At 50.7% G+C, this 12,296-nt stretch overlaps 5 protein-coding genes across 5 annotated transcripts; 3 read left to right on the top strand and 2 right to left on the bottom strand.

The window, feature by feature from the left end:
- Positions 1 to 90: 90 nt before the first annotated feature.
- Positions 91 to 3,706, top strand: GGI43DRAFT_421689 (mono-functional DNA-alkylating methyl methanesulfonate N-term-domain-containing protein; the record flags this gene model as incomplete). The annotated part of the gene is made up of 3 exons (XM_083207996.1): positions 91 to 185; positions 250 to 3,340; positions 3,407 to 3,706. The coding sequence occupies 3 exons, from the start codon at positions 91 to 93 to the stop codon at positions 3,704 to 3,706; spliced, it is 3,486 nt and encodes a 1,161-aa protein (XP_083062798.1).
- A 706-nt stretch (positions 3,707 to 4,412) lies between these two features.
- GGI43DRAFT_315076 (uncharacterized protein) lies at positions 4,413 to 6,105 on the top strand. Its single transcript, XM_083201752.1, has one exon. It carries the CDS (start codon positions 4,825 to 4,827, stop codon positions 5,983 to 5,985), a length of 1,161 nt encoding a protein of 386 aa, XP_083062797.1. The 5' UTR covers positions 4,413 to 4,824; the 3' UTR covers positions 5,986 to 6,105.
- A 120-nt stretch (positions 6,106 to 6,225) lies between these two features.
- Positions 6,226 to 7,961, bottom strand: GGI43DRAFT_421687 (proline--tRNA ligase; the record flags this gene model as incomplete). The annotated part of the gene is made up of 2 exons (XM_083207995.1): positions 6,226 to 7,468; positions 7,528 to 7,961. 2 exons carry the CDS (start codon positions 7,959 to 7,961, stop codon positions 6,226 to 6,228), a joined length of 1,677 nt encoding a protein of 558 aa, XP_083062796.1.
- A 91-nt stretch (positions 7,962 to 8,052) lies between these two features.
- GGI43DRAFT_432852 (chaperonin-containing T-complex alpha subunit TCP1) lies at positions 8,053 to 10,498 on the top strand (the record flags this gene model as incomplete). Its single annotated transcript, XM_083209655.1, has 3 exons — positions 8,053 to 8,695; positions 8,751 to 8,836; positions 8,972 to 10,498. Exons 1-3 carry the CDS (start codon positions 8,608 to 8,610, stop codon positions 10,496 to 10,498), a joined length of 1,701 nt encoding a protein of 566 aa, XP_083062795.1. The 5' UTR covers positions 8,053 to 8,607.
- A 276-nt stretch (positions 10,499 to 10,774) lies between these two features.
- GGI43DRAFT_315082 (ubiquinol--cytochrome-c reductase catalytic subunit RIP1) lies at positions 10,775 to 12,271 on the bottom strand. Its single transcript, XM_083201754.1, has 3 exons — positions 11,735 to 12,271; positions 11,460 to 11,548; positions 10,775 to 11,383 (listed from the first exon to the last, which is right to left on the bottom strand). The coding sequence occupies exons 1-3, from the start codon at positions 12,018 to 12,020 to the stop codon at positions 11,051 to 11,053; spliced, it is 708 nt and encodes a 235-aa protein (XP_083062794.1). The 5' UTR covers positions 12,021 to 12,271; the 3' UTR covers positions 10,775 to 11,050.
- Between the last annotated feature and the right edge of the window lie 25 nt (positions 12,272 to 12,296).

Raw genomic sequence — 12,296 nt, 5'->3', positions numbered from 1 at the left:
TACCTATGTGCCTTTCCATGTAGGTCGTGCTGGCATTGAATTGAGCTCTCTACCCTCATCTACTTGGCAGTATACATACGTTCTTCCGCCATGGCCTATGTTGCTCCAGTCCACAAACCAACAAGCATCAGGCATGCCCTGCGCATCCGGTTTCTGTCGCCGGATATCGAAGACTTGGTGGTCGCGTAGGTCCTTCGAACTACTTGGAATTGCCCGTGCTCCGTTGACTTACTCGTATTGAATGAATAGGAAAGCAAACCGACTGGAGATATGGCGAGTCACCGAGGAGGGCATGACTTGTCTTCACACAAAAGTCATTCATGGCACCATAGACATGCTTCAGCGGCTGCAGCCCAAGGACTCAACCACTGACCTTCTGTTCATCGGCACAGACAGACTCCAATACTTCAATGTAGCTTGGAATCCCGAAACAAACCAGTTAGATGCCGTCGAACAGGCAATAGAAGATACAGCAGAGCCTTACATGCGACAATCACAGAGCCAGAACCGATGCTTGGTGGATCCCACGGGAAAGTTCATGGCAATGCATCTTTGGGAGGGAGTGCTGAACGTCTTTCGCCTGCGGATACGCAAGGGCTCTACTACGAGGCTTGAAGGGCTGGACCAGGTCCGATTGACTGAGCTCTGGATGAAGACAAGCACGTTCCTCCATAGCCGGACCGGCCACCCGAGAATCGCGTTCCTATATAAAAACCAGCTTGACCGTGAGGAAGCTCGCATAGCTGTCTATCGACTGACGGAAGACGATAAAGGCGGTGTTTCGTCCAAGTTTGATCCACAGAAGGATAGAGAGCTGGACCAGGTGATTCCTGACCCATATGCGTCCATGCTGATACCGGTCCCCGTATACGAGGAGAAGCGATACCATGTGCGCAACAATGAGGGAGCTAGAGCACATCTGGGCGGCCTTCTCGTGGTAGGAGAGACTCTTCTCACATATTTTGATAGCCTCACATATTCAAACGTATGCTCTACTCTTGACGATCCCAAGATTTACGTTGCTTGGGCCGAGTACGACGGGACACGCTATTTCTTGGCCGACGATTATGGCCGTCTCGACCTCTTGGAAATCCAGACTACCAACGAGTCAACAGGTGTAGTAGTCACAGGCATGACAGTCCATCCAATAGCTTTTGGGGATTCAAGCCGATATACATCAAGAGCGTCAACCCTCGTTTATATGGGAAACAACCTCTTATTCATCGGCTCACACCATGGCGACTCTCAGTTATTACACGTTGATATCGAGTCGCAGCAAATGACTCTCATTAAAGTGATATCTAACAACGCACCTATCATGGATTTTACCATTATGGATCTGGGCAACAGAGAAGGAGATGCGCAGTCCGGCAACACCTTTTCATCTGGCCAGGCAAGAATTGTGGCTGGTAGCGGTGCTAACCAAGATGGAAGTCTACGGAGCATTCGTAGCGGTGTTGGCCTTGAAGATCGCGGGCTCCTTGACGAAATTGAGGGCACTAGAGGACTGTTCACATTACGATCAGTGGATTCAGCAAAGGCCGACACTGTTGTCATCTCTACGCTTGCTGGAACTCGCGTCCTCCGGTTTGAACCAGACAATATTGAAGAGCTGTTTTCCTTCCAAGGCATGGACCTCGAATCGCCTACCCTTTTAGCTTCAAATCTTCCCAACGGCCAGATTTTGCAAATAACGCCTCAGGCGGTCAATCTTTTGGATCCTGACAGCGGGGTTTCGGTATCCTCATGGCAGGCACCTGAAGGTAAAACCATCACGGCGGCGTCTGCCAATACCAAATGGGCTTTGCTATCTGTAGACGGATCGATACTGGTTTCTTTGAATCTCTTGGACAACTTGAAAGCGGCTACTAAAGACACTTCCCAAGATTCGGAGTCTGGGCAACCGGATCAGATATCTTGCATTCATGCAGCGCGCGACCCACAAGACTTTGGTGTTATCGGCTGGTGGACTTCAGGTACGATATCGGTTGTGGACATGGCTACTTTGACACCACTACACGGCGAGCCTTTGAGGCAGACTGATGACAGTGCTTCTGTTCCACGAGATGTTGCGCTGGTTCAGCTGCATCCTCCTGAAATCTCCGGCCCAACTATGTTGGTGGCATTGGAAGATGGAAATGTCATCAGCTTCAACGTATCTGTCAAAGGCTTCGCGATATCAGGGCGAAAAACGGTCACCCTTGGAAGTGGCCCAGCTCGATTGCACGTTTTACCCCGAGAAGATGGAATATGCAACGTATTTGCGACTACAGAGCATGCCAGTCTGATATATAGCTCGCAAGGCCGTATTGTTTACTCGGCAACTACAGCGGCTGATGCGACATTCGTGGCCCCGTTCGACTCGGAAGCCTTTCCGGATTCCATCGTATTGTCGACAGAAGATCACATTAGAATTTGCCAGGTTGATAATGAAAGACTTACACACGTTAAAGCCTTGCCAATGTATGAAACCGTTCGTCGGGTGGCATATTCACCAGGCTTGAGGGCCTTTGGGCTGGGGTGCATCAAGAAAGAGCTGGTGGATAACGAAGAAGTAATCACGAGCACTGTTAAACTTGTTGACGAAATCATCTTCCAAGAGCTGGGAACGCCGCTCTTGTTAAATGCCTCGTCATCTCTGGAGTTGGTTGAATGCGTTATTCGGGCTGAACTACCCGATGCTAATGGCAACTTGGCTGAGCGATTCCTAGTTGGCACGAGCTTTGTCGCAGATCAAGGATCAGCCGAATCAGGAGAAACAAGAGGTAGAATTCTGGTTCTTGGTGTTGATGAGTCGCGGCAGCTGTATCAAATCGCCTCGCATAACCTGAAAGGAGTATGCCGCTGCCTCGTTATGATGAATAACTACATCGTCGCTGGGCTCACTAAAACGGTGGTTGTTTATAATTACAACCAGGATACCTCGACATCAGCCTCTCTGACCAAACTGGCATCATTCCGTCCTGCCTCATTCCCAGTCGATTTGGACGTCTCAGGCAATATTATAGGCATTGGAGACCTCATGCAGTCCCTCACTCTTGTCGAATTCACACCACCCCAAGACGGCAAGAAAGCCAAATTAGAGGAGAAGGCAAGACATTACCAACAAGCATGGACTACGTCAATTAGCGCACTAGATGACTCTAGATGGCTGGAAGCGGATGCTCAGGGGAACATCATTGTGCTGAGACAGAACCTAGAAGCCCCTACGGAACAGGATCGAAGCCAACTACAGGTTATAAGTGAGCTCAACATTGGAGAACAGATCAACCGGATTCGAAAGCTGCAGGTTGCGCCTGGAGAAAATGCTATTGTGGTACCAAAGGCATTTTTGGGCTCGGTAAGTTTCTGAACATGTGTACAAAGTGAGATATTCTGAGCTGAGACTAATACGTGTGAATAACAGATCGAGGGCACACTTTATCTTTACGGTGATATTGCTCCAAAGTACCAAGATCTGCTCATGACATTCCAGTCAAGGCTGCAGGAGTACATCAGCACTCCCGGAAACTTATCTTTTGACCTTTGGCGGGCGTTTAGAAATCAGTCTAGAGAGGGCGAAGCTCCTTTCCGATTTGTGGATGGCGAGATGATTGAACGGTTCCTTGATCTAGACGAGGGCAAACAGGAGCTGGTGTGCGAGGGATTGGGACCCAGCGTAGAAGATATGCGGAACTTGATTGAGGAGCTTAGAAGGATGCATTGAGAGTAAGATATAGCCGGCTTGTTGGATTTACTGTATATGAATGATGGATATAGCGATGATAACTTGATGTTACCTACTGAAGGTCGAATTTCACATCGCACAACGCAAATCATCTTGCTAATGGTATAAAAGTAGAATACTTCCGATTTTTTAGCGGTTTATTCTTTCCTTCAACCCTCAACTTTAGAAGCTGGTATTCCACGCTTTGGGGGCGATGATTTGGTTGGTTCTTCAGGTGACTCCAGCCGTACTGAAAGCTTTTCCCATCCGCCAATGGGGTAGACAAAAAAAAAAAAGAAAGAAATAAAGAAAGAAACTCACCAAAGGACGCTGCTATAATACCACTATATTATTTTCCACTTTTCTTCTTAATCCAAATTTTTCCCGATTCAGGTGGGCGAACAAAGGGATGGGCCAACTATAAGTACCAAGTAGTCTGACTTATATGTTGCAAGCTTCCTGATGAGATCACGATCTCCTCGCCCGAAGAAGATCAAAAGTTCCCAGTCGCAACCATGATTGAGCAAACCGGAGTAAGATTGCTCCCGGTTCATAGCCTCTCAATAATTTGGAGTGAGGGCGTGGAGTAAGAGATAGGACTCTGGGGGCAGGTATCTTGAGAGCGTTGAGTGCTTCGGAAACGACAAGCTCTCAGGCACCGAACCCTGAGCACGACAACCGTTTTAAACGGGTGCTCCACTCACCCCTCCGATCGCTCAGCCGGCGGGGTATCGTACCAGCCAGTAATACTGCCAAGTATGGTTATTATTAAGATTTTTAATTCTCGGTGTCGACTCATATAAAGTGGATGTTGGTGAAATGAGTCACTCTTTATTGAATTATAAATTTAAACCTTTTCCGGCTCTATTTTGTGGTGTTCTTGACTGTATTCAGTCCTGTAACTAGATGGCAACTGTTGACCGCTGCTTGTTAAGACACGGAATAGGACAGACACTAGTCTAAGAGCAAGACTCACTTTTGCCCCATACCTTACCCAGTAGTATCTGGAAGACCAGAGACGTTATAGCCTGTCATCCTAGATCTTTACTCAAGTTAATAGTACTACTTGAAATACGTTTCAAATCTCAACGTCCAGTTTAAGCAGCAAGCCAGCAGCCATGTCCACCTCAAACCTGCCCTCATCCTCTTCCCCGACCATCATCCTCACCAACCCAACCCTTCCGGAACGCATCCGCACCTGGACCTACAGCCAACCGGAATGGGGAAACAGTCTCACTGTGCCCGAGTATCTCAATCGCGAGGAATACCTGCTCACCATCCCGCTGGCCCGTAACGGCGGCATAACAAACTGGATCCTCACAGACAGTGCCGCTGCTGTCGACGCAGACACCGCTGAGCGTCCCGTGCTGGCCTCATGTGAGACTCTGCGCAAGCGTGCCCTTGTGAGAGGCAAGGATGGAATTCTCAGGGATGTTTGGGCTCACGGAATCGCCAGTGTCTTCACTCATAGCGAGTTTCGAGGTAGAGGATATGCCGGCAAGATGATTGAGTTGCTGAGGGGGTACATGAAGGCCAGGCAGCAGGGATCCGGCGAACCAGCTTTTTCTATCCTCTTCTCTGATATCGGAAAGGAGTTTTATGCCAAGCACGGATGGATGCCATTGGAGAATACTCAAATTGAGTACCGTGTAAAGGAAAACCCTGTAGAGTTTGACGGATCCATTATCAAGCTACTTGGCGATGATGACTTACCCGACTTGGCTGAGCGAGATGAAGAGCTCATCCGCAAGGAGATGGCCCTTCCCAACTCCACAGATGCGTCTAAAACCCGGGTTGCTGTCCTGCCAGACATTGATGCTCTGCAGTGGCACTTCTACCGCCAGGCTTTCATCTGCAACACCGCTTACGGCCGCAAGCCCGCTGTCCATGGCGCCTTGTACACCTCACCAACAAATGGTTCTCGCGTCTGGGGTCTCTTTGAGCGGAACCACTACGGCGGTCCCAACAAGCCAGAGAAGAACGTTTTAAGCTTCTTGAGATTTGTCATTGAAGACAGCAGTATTTCCGACGAGGAGTTATCTGAGGCTGTGGTGGGAATCTTCCGCGCTGCTGAAAAGGAGGCCAAGGACTGGGAGTGCTCAAAAGTTGAGATTTGGAATCCGCTTGGTAGAGTTAGGAAGATTGTTGAGAGCGCGACTGAGTTTGAGAGTATCTTTGTGGTGAGAGATGCTAAGAATTTGGCAAGTTTGAATTGGTTCGGTGAAGGAGCTGCAGGAGACCTAGACTGGGTTGTCAACGAGCGATTTGAATGGTGCTAGGGTTTCATCGCCATGAAACAGATATGATACAGTGTAATAGATAGTATATATATGTACACAATCACATAGATAGAAGATGAAACGATAAAGTAAAAGTCATTAAAGTCATTGAATAAATTTATCCCTCTGCATTCCCGTGTGAAGCATCAATCCATATGTCATACCACAGGTGTGATAAACATGCCACTTTTTTTTTAATACGAAAAACTCCTTCTATGCACCTTCTTTATTCTTCATAGTTTAGTAGCTTCTGCCAAACATGGTCCAGTTCTGTGCCTTGCGCTGGCACTCGGGGTTAAGACATTCAGTCTCGCCGGCAACAACGCCCTCAGGCTGCTCGAAGGGAATACAAAGACTCTTCATGCCCATGGAAGGAAGCTTCTGGCTCTCAGGAACATCGGGCTGGGTATCTTCGCGGGTCGTAAGCTCTTTGATACGATCCTCACACTTGCCGTCGCCACAGAAGGGGATCAGAACAACGTTCTTGTTGTCCAGGGCGGGGAGAACATCTTCCCACTTGGTGATCTGCAGGCGGTGCTCTCGGAATGACTTCTCAGCCTTGTTGTACATGTCCTGCTGGATAGTCTCCAGAAGCTCAGGAACCTTGGTGGCGACCTCGGCAATAGGAATAGTACCCTTCTCACCAGTGTCTCTTCTAGCCCAGCTGACAACCTCCTTGGCGGCGTCTTTGGGTCCGAACTCAATTCGGAGGGGAACTCCCCTCAGCTCCCAGTCGTTAAACTTCCAAGCAGGGGTGTAGCCCTCTCTCCAGTCAGACTCAGATCGGATGCCAGCTTTCCTAAGGGTATCCCTGATGCCATCAAGCTGCTCCTCATGCTTCTTGCGATCCTCGGGAGTTGTGTTCTTATTGATACCGACGGGGATCATAACGACTTGGGTCTTGGCAATTCGGGGAGGGAGAACAAGGCCCTTGTCATCACCGTGCACCATGATCATGACACCAATGACACGAGTAGACAGACCCCAAGAGTTTTGCCAGACGTGGATGTGTGAACCCTTGTTGGCAGGATCTTCAACGGTGATGTCAAACATCTTGCTGAAGTTCTGACCCAGGCAGTGAGAGGTGGCACCCTGAATACCACGTCCATTGGAAGGAATGTAACCCTCGACGGTAGTGGTGTAGTAACCACCGGCGAACTTCTCATTCTCTGTCTTGCGTCCTCGGACAACGGGGACAGCCAAAAGCTGCTCGTAGACACCAGCATACAGCTCCAGGATCTCCAAAACTTCCTTTCCAGCCAGCTCCTCAGTCAAGTGGGCAGTGTGGCCCTCCTGCCAGAGAAATTCTCTTGTTCGAAGGAAAGGGGTGGTTTGCTTAGCCTCCCATCGAACAACAGAGTTCCACTGGTTCAGTCGAAGGGGGAGATCTCGGTGGCTTCGAATCCACTTGGAGTAGTAAGGGTACATGACGGCTTCGGAGGTAGGGCGAATTGCGACAGGAACTTCGAGGTCCTTTTCACCGCTGCATTGTAGTCAGTACAAAGATTTTGCTAGAGGAGATATGGTGTATGAAACACTTACGCCTTGGTGACCCAAGCCAATTCAGGGGCAAAGCCCTCGACGTGGTCTTTCTCCTTCTCCAGAGACTTGGAGGAGAGGAACATAGGGAAGCTGGTTTCCTCAACGCCCATAAGCTCGATGCGCTCTTGGAACCACTTTCGGATGGTGTTCCAAATGTGCATTGACAGAGGGCGCAGGACGAAGAAACCAGAGATCTCCTGGTAGTACTCGACCATCTCGCCCTTGAGGACAACCTCTTGATACCATGCTGGGAAGTTCTCTGCCTTGGTGACGGTGATACCAATGATATCGTCGGTCTTCTTTCCGCCAACAACGGGAAGGGCAGCCTGCTTGGCGGCCTTAGCAGCCTTGTCGGCGGCCATTTTGGCTTGCTTCTCGGCCTTCTTCAAGGCGCTCTTGGAGGGCTCCTTGGGCTGGTCGGCGGCGTTCTCCATCGTGTAGTTTATAGGCGAAATGCTTTTTCTTCTATAACTTTTGGTAGGCGTTAGGGCGACAAATCCAACTTTTTGAATTATAATTTTTCCAATCCAGTAGAGATCAAGACAAACCTTTTATCAAATCACACAGAACTTGCCCCAAGTACAAAGACAGTCTAATACTGAGTCACTATTGCAGGATGCGCAACGAAAGAGAGGGAGTCAGTCGGCCTAAAAACAGAGTCACGAGAAGAGTCAATGACTTTCTCGAGGGAGGGCTAATCGGTTGCCCCGCTATCAGTGTCCCTCTTTCAAAAAGGAGGGGCAGCGCAGGCTTTAGCAGGGTAAATTTCACGGCCCCTAAACGCTTGCCCAATCAGGGCCTGCAGCGCTGTGGTTTCGGGGGCCTGGGCGCTGTGAGAGCTGCTTTGGGCCTTATCGTAGCGCAGCGCCGGAGCTGGGAGAATCTCTGGTTCCGGCAAAAAAGTCGAGGGGCAGCGGGACAAGTGCCGCCATATTACTGAGCTTCGCAGCTTTGGCTAGGTAAGCCAGGGTCGAGTCCTCAAGGCAGAACTTCTTGATACCCTCCACCCTTTTCCCCCCATTTCCATTTCATTTCTTTCTCCCCTCGCAAGGCTGTACAGACGGTCAAGCAGTTTAGATCATGTCTGCTCTATTTGAACAGCCCCGGAACGGGACCCTCTTCCTTGGCGGCCAGAAGATTTCGGGATCTGATATTCGAGACCAAAATGGTGCGTTGGGCTGTTTGTGATGGCGTGGATGGATGCATTAACTGATGGAGAATAGTTCTGGCAACACAAGCCATTGCCAATGTGGTGAAGAGCTCTTTCGGTCCCAGCGGCCTCGACAAGATGATGGTTGACGACATTGGCGTAAGTGCATACACCGACTACCCCTGCCCCTCGATTCGTGCTTTCGAGAGGCTTCTGCCCCTATTCCGACGTCAAAGCAAACAATGAAGACACGACATAGAATCACAACGCTGACTTATGCTCTGCCGCGAACAGGATGTTACGGTAACAAACGACGGCGCCACGATCCTCACCCTCCTCGATGTCGAAGACCCCGCCGGAAAGATCTTGGTGGACCTGGCTCAGCAGCAGGATAAGGAGGTTGGCGATGGCACAACATCAGTTGTCCTGATCGCCGCCGAACTGCTCCGAAGAGGCAACGAGCTGATGAAGAACCGTATCCACCCTACCACCATCATCACCGGCTACCGACTTGCCCTGCGAGAGGCCATCAAATACCTGAGCGAGAATGTCAGCATCAAGGTCGACAACCTCGGCCGAGAATCTCTCCTGAACATTGCCAAGACATCCATGTCTAGCAAAATCATTGGTGCCGATTCCGACTTCTTTGCGGACCTGGTTGTCGACGCCATCCAGGCTGTGAAGACCACCAACAACAAGAACGAGGCCAAATATCCCGTCAAGGCCGTCAACCTTCTTAAGGCGCATGGAAAGAGTGCTCTCGAGTCGGTCCTGATTAAGGGTTATGCTTTGAACTGCACAGTTGCTTCTCAGGCTATGCCTACCCGTATTCAAGATGCTAAGATTGCCATTCTGGATATGAACTTGCAAAAGGAGAGAATGAAGCTCGGTGTCCAGATCACAGTCGATGACCCCCAGCAGCTGGAGGCTATCCGTGCTCGGGAGTCCGGCATGGTTATCGAGAGAGTGGAGATGATCCTTAAGGCTGGCGCCAACGTTATCCTTACAACCAAGGGTATCGATGACATGGTACTGAAGATGATGGTCGAGAGAGGCGCGATGGGTGTCAGAAGATGCAAGAAGGAGGATCTCAGACGAATTGCCAAGGCTACCGGTGGTACCCTCCTGAGCACGCTGTCTGATCTGAACGGTGACGAGAAGTTTGAGCCATCATACCTGGGACACGCCGAAGAAGTTGTCCAGGAGCGCATCTCAGACGATGAGTGCATCCTGATCAAGGGCACCAAGGCACAGTCCTCCGCCTCTGTCATCCTGCGAGGCCCCAACGAATACTCTCTAGACGAGATCGAGCGATCAGTCCACGACTCCCTCTGCGCTGTCAAGAGGACGCTGGAAAGTGGCAGCATCGTCCCCGGTGGCGGTGCCGTCGAGACCGCCCTGCACATCTACCTCGAGGAGTTCGCCGGCACTGTCGGATCCCGCGAGCAGCTCGCCATCGGCGAGTTCGCCCAGTCCCTCCTCGTCATCCCCAAGACCCTCGCTATCAATGCCGCCAAGGACGCTGCTGAGCTCGTCGCCCAGCTGCGCTCCAGACACGCCCTGTCACAGCGCGTCCAGGAGGGCGACGCCAACGAGGACGAGAAGTCCATTGCCAAGAAGAAGAGCTACAAGAACTACGGTCTGGACCTCGCCAAAGGCAAGGTCGTTGACGAGATTAAGCTGGGTGTTCTGGAGCCTAGCATAAGCAAGGTTAGGCAGCTGAAGAGTGCGGTCGAGGCTTGTATCAGCATCATGCGAATTGACACATTGATCAAGCTGGATCCGGAGCAGATGGAGGAGGATGATGGCCATGGACACTAATCTTTGTGGTTATGTATAAGAATGGATTTTTGGGGATCAACTGGGTATGAGAGAATAGATAAAAAAAGAATAATTTTCAAGTGTCTCAAAATTGTAATATCTTGTCTACATTTCATTTCTCAGTTCAGACACAAAAACGCCCCAGTTCATGCACAAAAACGACCAAGTTCAGGCACAAAAGTGACCAAGTTAAGCTTCCTGTTTTAGTATAATATTTTTATTTTATACAATGCTGCACATGGCTCACGTCTAAGAAACAAGGAATTTGTGCCCCATTCTCAGCAACATGAGACACCCGTCTCTCCCCATTCAAGCGCATCCCACCCTATCCCACTATAGACTTTGACCGCCCAGAGAGAATCTATGGTTTTTCTTATAAAATTCCATGACGAATTATAATTTTTATTTCCCCGGGAGCTGTCTCTCCTCGCCCATTTACTTTTCTCGTAGGGCCTCTTCGTCGATACTGTTACATCGTTTTTGCTGCGACAGGACAGTTCCCTCCTCTCCCGTCTCTTTTCTACTCCAAACTTTGTACAAAACCCGCGTTGTTTAACCAATGATGAGCTTGTCATCCTCGGGGAAGTCGTACTCGGGGATCTCCAGGTTCAGAGGGGCGGGGCCCTTTCGTATCCGGCCAGAGATATCGTAGTGGGAGCCGTGGCAAGGGCAGAACCAACCACCGTAGTCACCGGCCTCGCCAATGGGGACACAGCCCAGATGGGTGCAGACACCCAGCATGACCAGCCACTCGGGGCGCTTGACACGGTCGTCATCAGATTGGGGGTCTCGAAGGGAAGCGACGTTGACTTTGTTGGCCTGGTCGATCTCGTCCTGGGTTCGGTGGCGGATGAAGACGGGCTTGCCTCGCCATTTGATGATGACCTAATATGAGAGGATTGGTCAGCTTTGCGGCGTGTACAATCGGGGAATTGAAAATTTCAGGGTGTGGTGTGCTCACGTTCTTGCCCTCGGGGATGGTATTGAGGTCAACCTCGACCTTGGCCATGGCCAAAACGTCAGCAGAGGCGGACATGTTGACGAGGAATTCTAAAGCACCCCCACGTGTTAGCTTCAGCTTCAACTTCCAGCATTGAAAACAGCCCAATTGCTTCCGTCCAGCTCCCACAAGCTCCAATGGCTGTTCAAAGCTAATGGCAGCTTTCCAAAATTTCCCAATTCCTCCAAATCACACCCCACCTCCCACAAATGAAGCCTATCAACATTCAAACCCACCTTGAACAGTGCTCTTGGCTCCGGCGGCGGTGATGGCTCCCATTGTGCCGACCATGAAGTACGAGAAGAGCTTGTTGGTGGTCTCGCTGCCCTTGGACATGTACTTGCTGAAGTCAGGGATCTTGTTGGCCTTGGACTCGCCCTTGAAGGGACTGGTGTATGAGGCTGCTCCGGGAGCAGGGGCATCGGCCTGGCGCACAGCAGTCGAGCTCAGCGCGCGCACGGCGGGCTTGGCCACGGCGGCCGAGCGCACACACAGGCGGGAAGCAGTTGCGAGAGGCGCCATCGTGAACAACGAAAGAGGAGAAGAGAGGGAGACCCGAGGACGGCTGTGGTTGGTTTTGAGGTCTTTTCGCCCGTTTGCTTGGCTGGACTGCCTCTGGGCTAAACTGGGTGCGATGAATTGCCGAAAGTTTTGGTGGTGGCCTGAGGCTGCAACGGTCCAATGCGCTGCCTGAGAAAAAAAAATGCCTGTGATGGAAATTGGGCGCCGCTGATTCGTCGGAAGCTGGATTTTTTAGCGGGAGCCCCGGCGTCCCGGTCTGTTCCGCCAAAAATCGAC

The sequence above is a fragment of the Trichoderma evansii genome (assembly GCF_050947405.1).
Source record: "Trichoderma evansii strain SZMC 28006 chromosome Unknown GGI43scaffold_5, whole genome shotgun sequence".
Lineage (NCBI taxonomy): Eukaryota > Fungi > Ascomycota > Sordariomycetes > Hypocreales > Hypocreaceae > Trichoderma > Trichoderma evansii.
Note: the sequence above shows the minus strand (reverse complement) of the source record. Positions and strands in the feature narration are given on the sequence as shown.

Excerpts from the sequence above, each read along its gene's own strand:
- GGI43DRAFT_315076 (XM_083201752.1), top strand. The coding sequence starts at position 4,825 with ATGTCCACCTCAAACCTGCCCTCATCCTCTTCCCCGACCATCATCCTC.
- GGI43DRAFT_315082 (XM_083201754.1), bottom strand. The coding sequence starts at position 12,020 with ATGGCGCCTCTCGCAACTGCTTCCCGCCTGTGTGTGCGCTCGGCCGCC. Across the intron at positions 11,549-11,734 it reads AGCCAAGAGCACTGTTCAAG|AATTCCTCGTCAACATGTCC; the intron begins GTGGGTTTGAAT and ends GGGGTGCTTTAG. Across the intron at positions 11,384-11,459 it reads CCATCCCCGAGGGCAAGAAC|GTCATCATCAAATGGCGAGG; the intron begins GTGAGCACACCA and ends CTCTCATATTAG.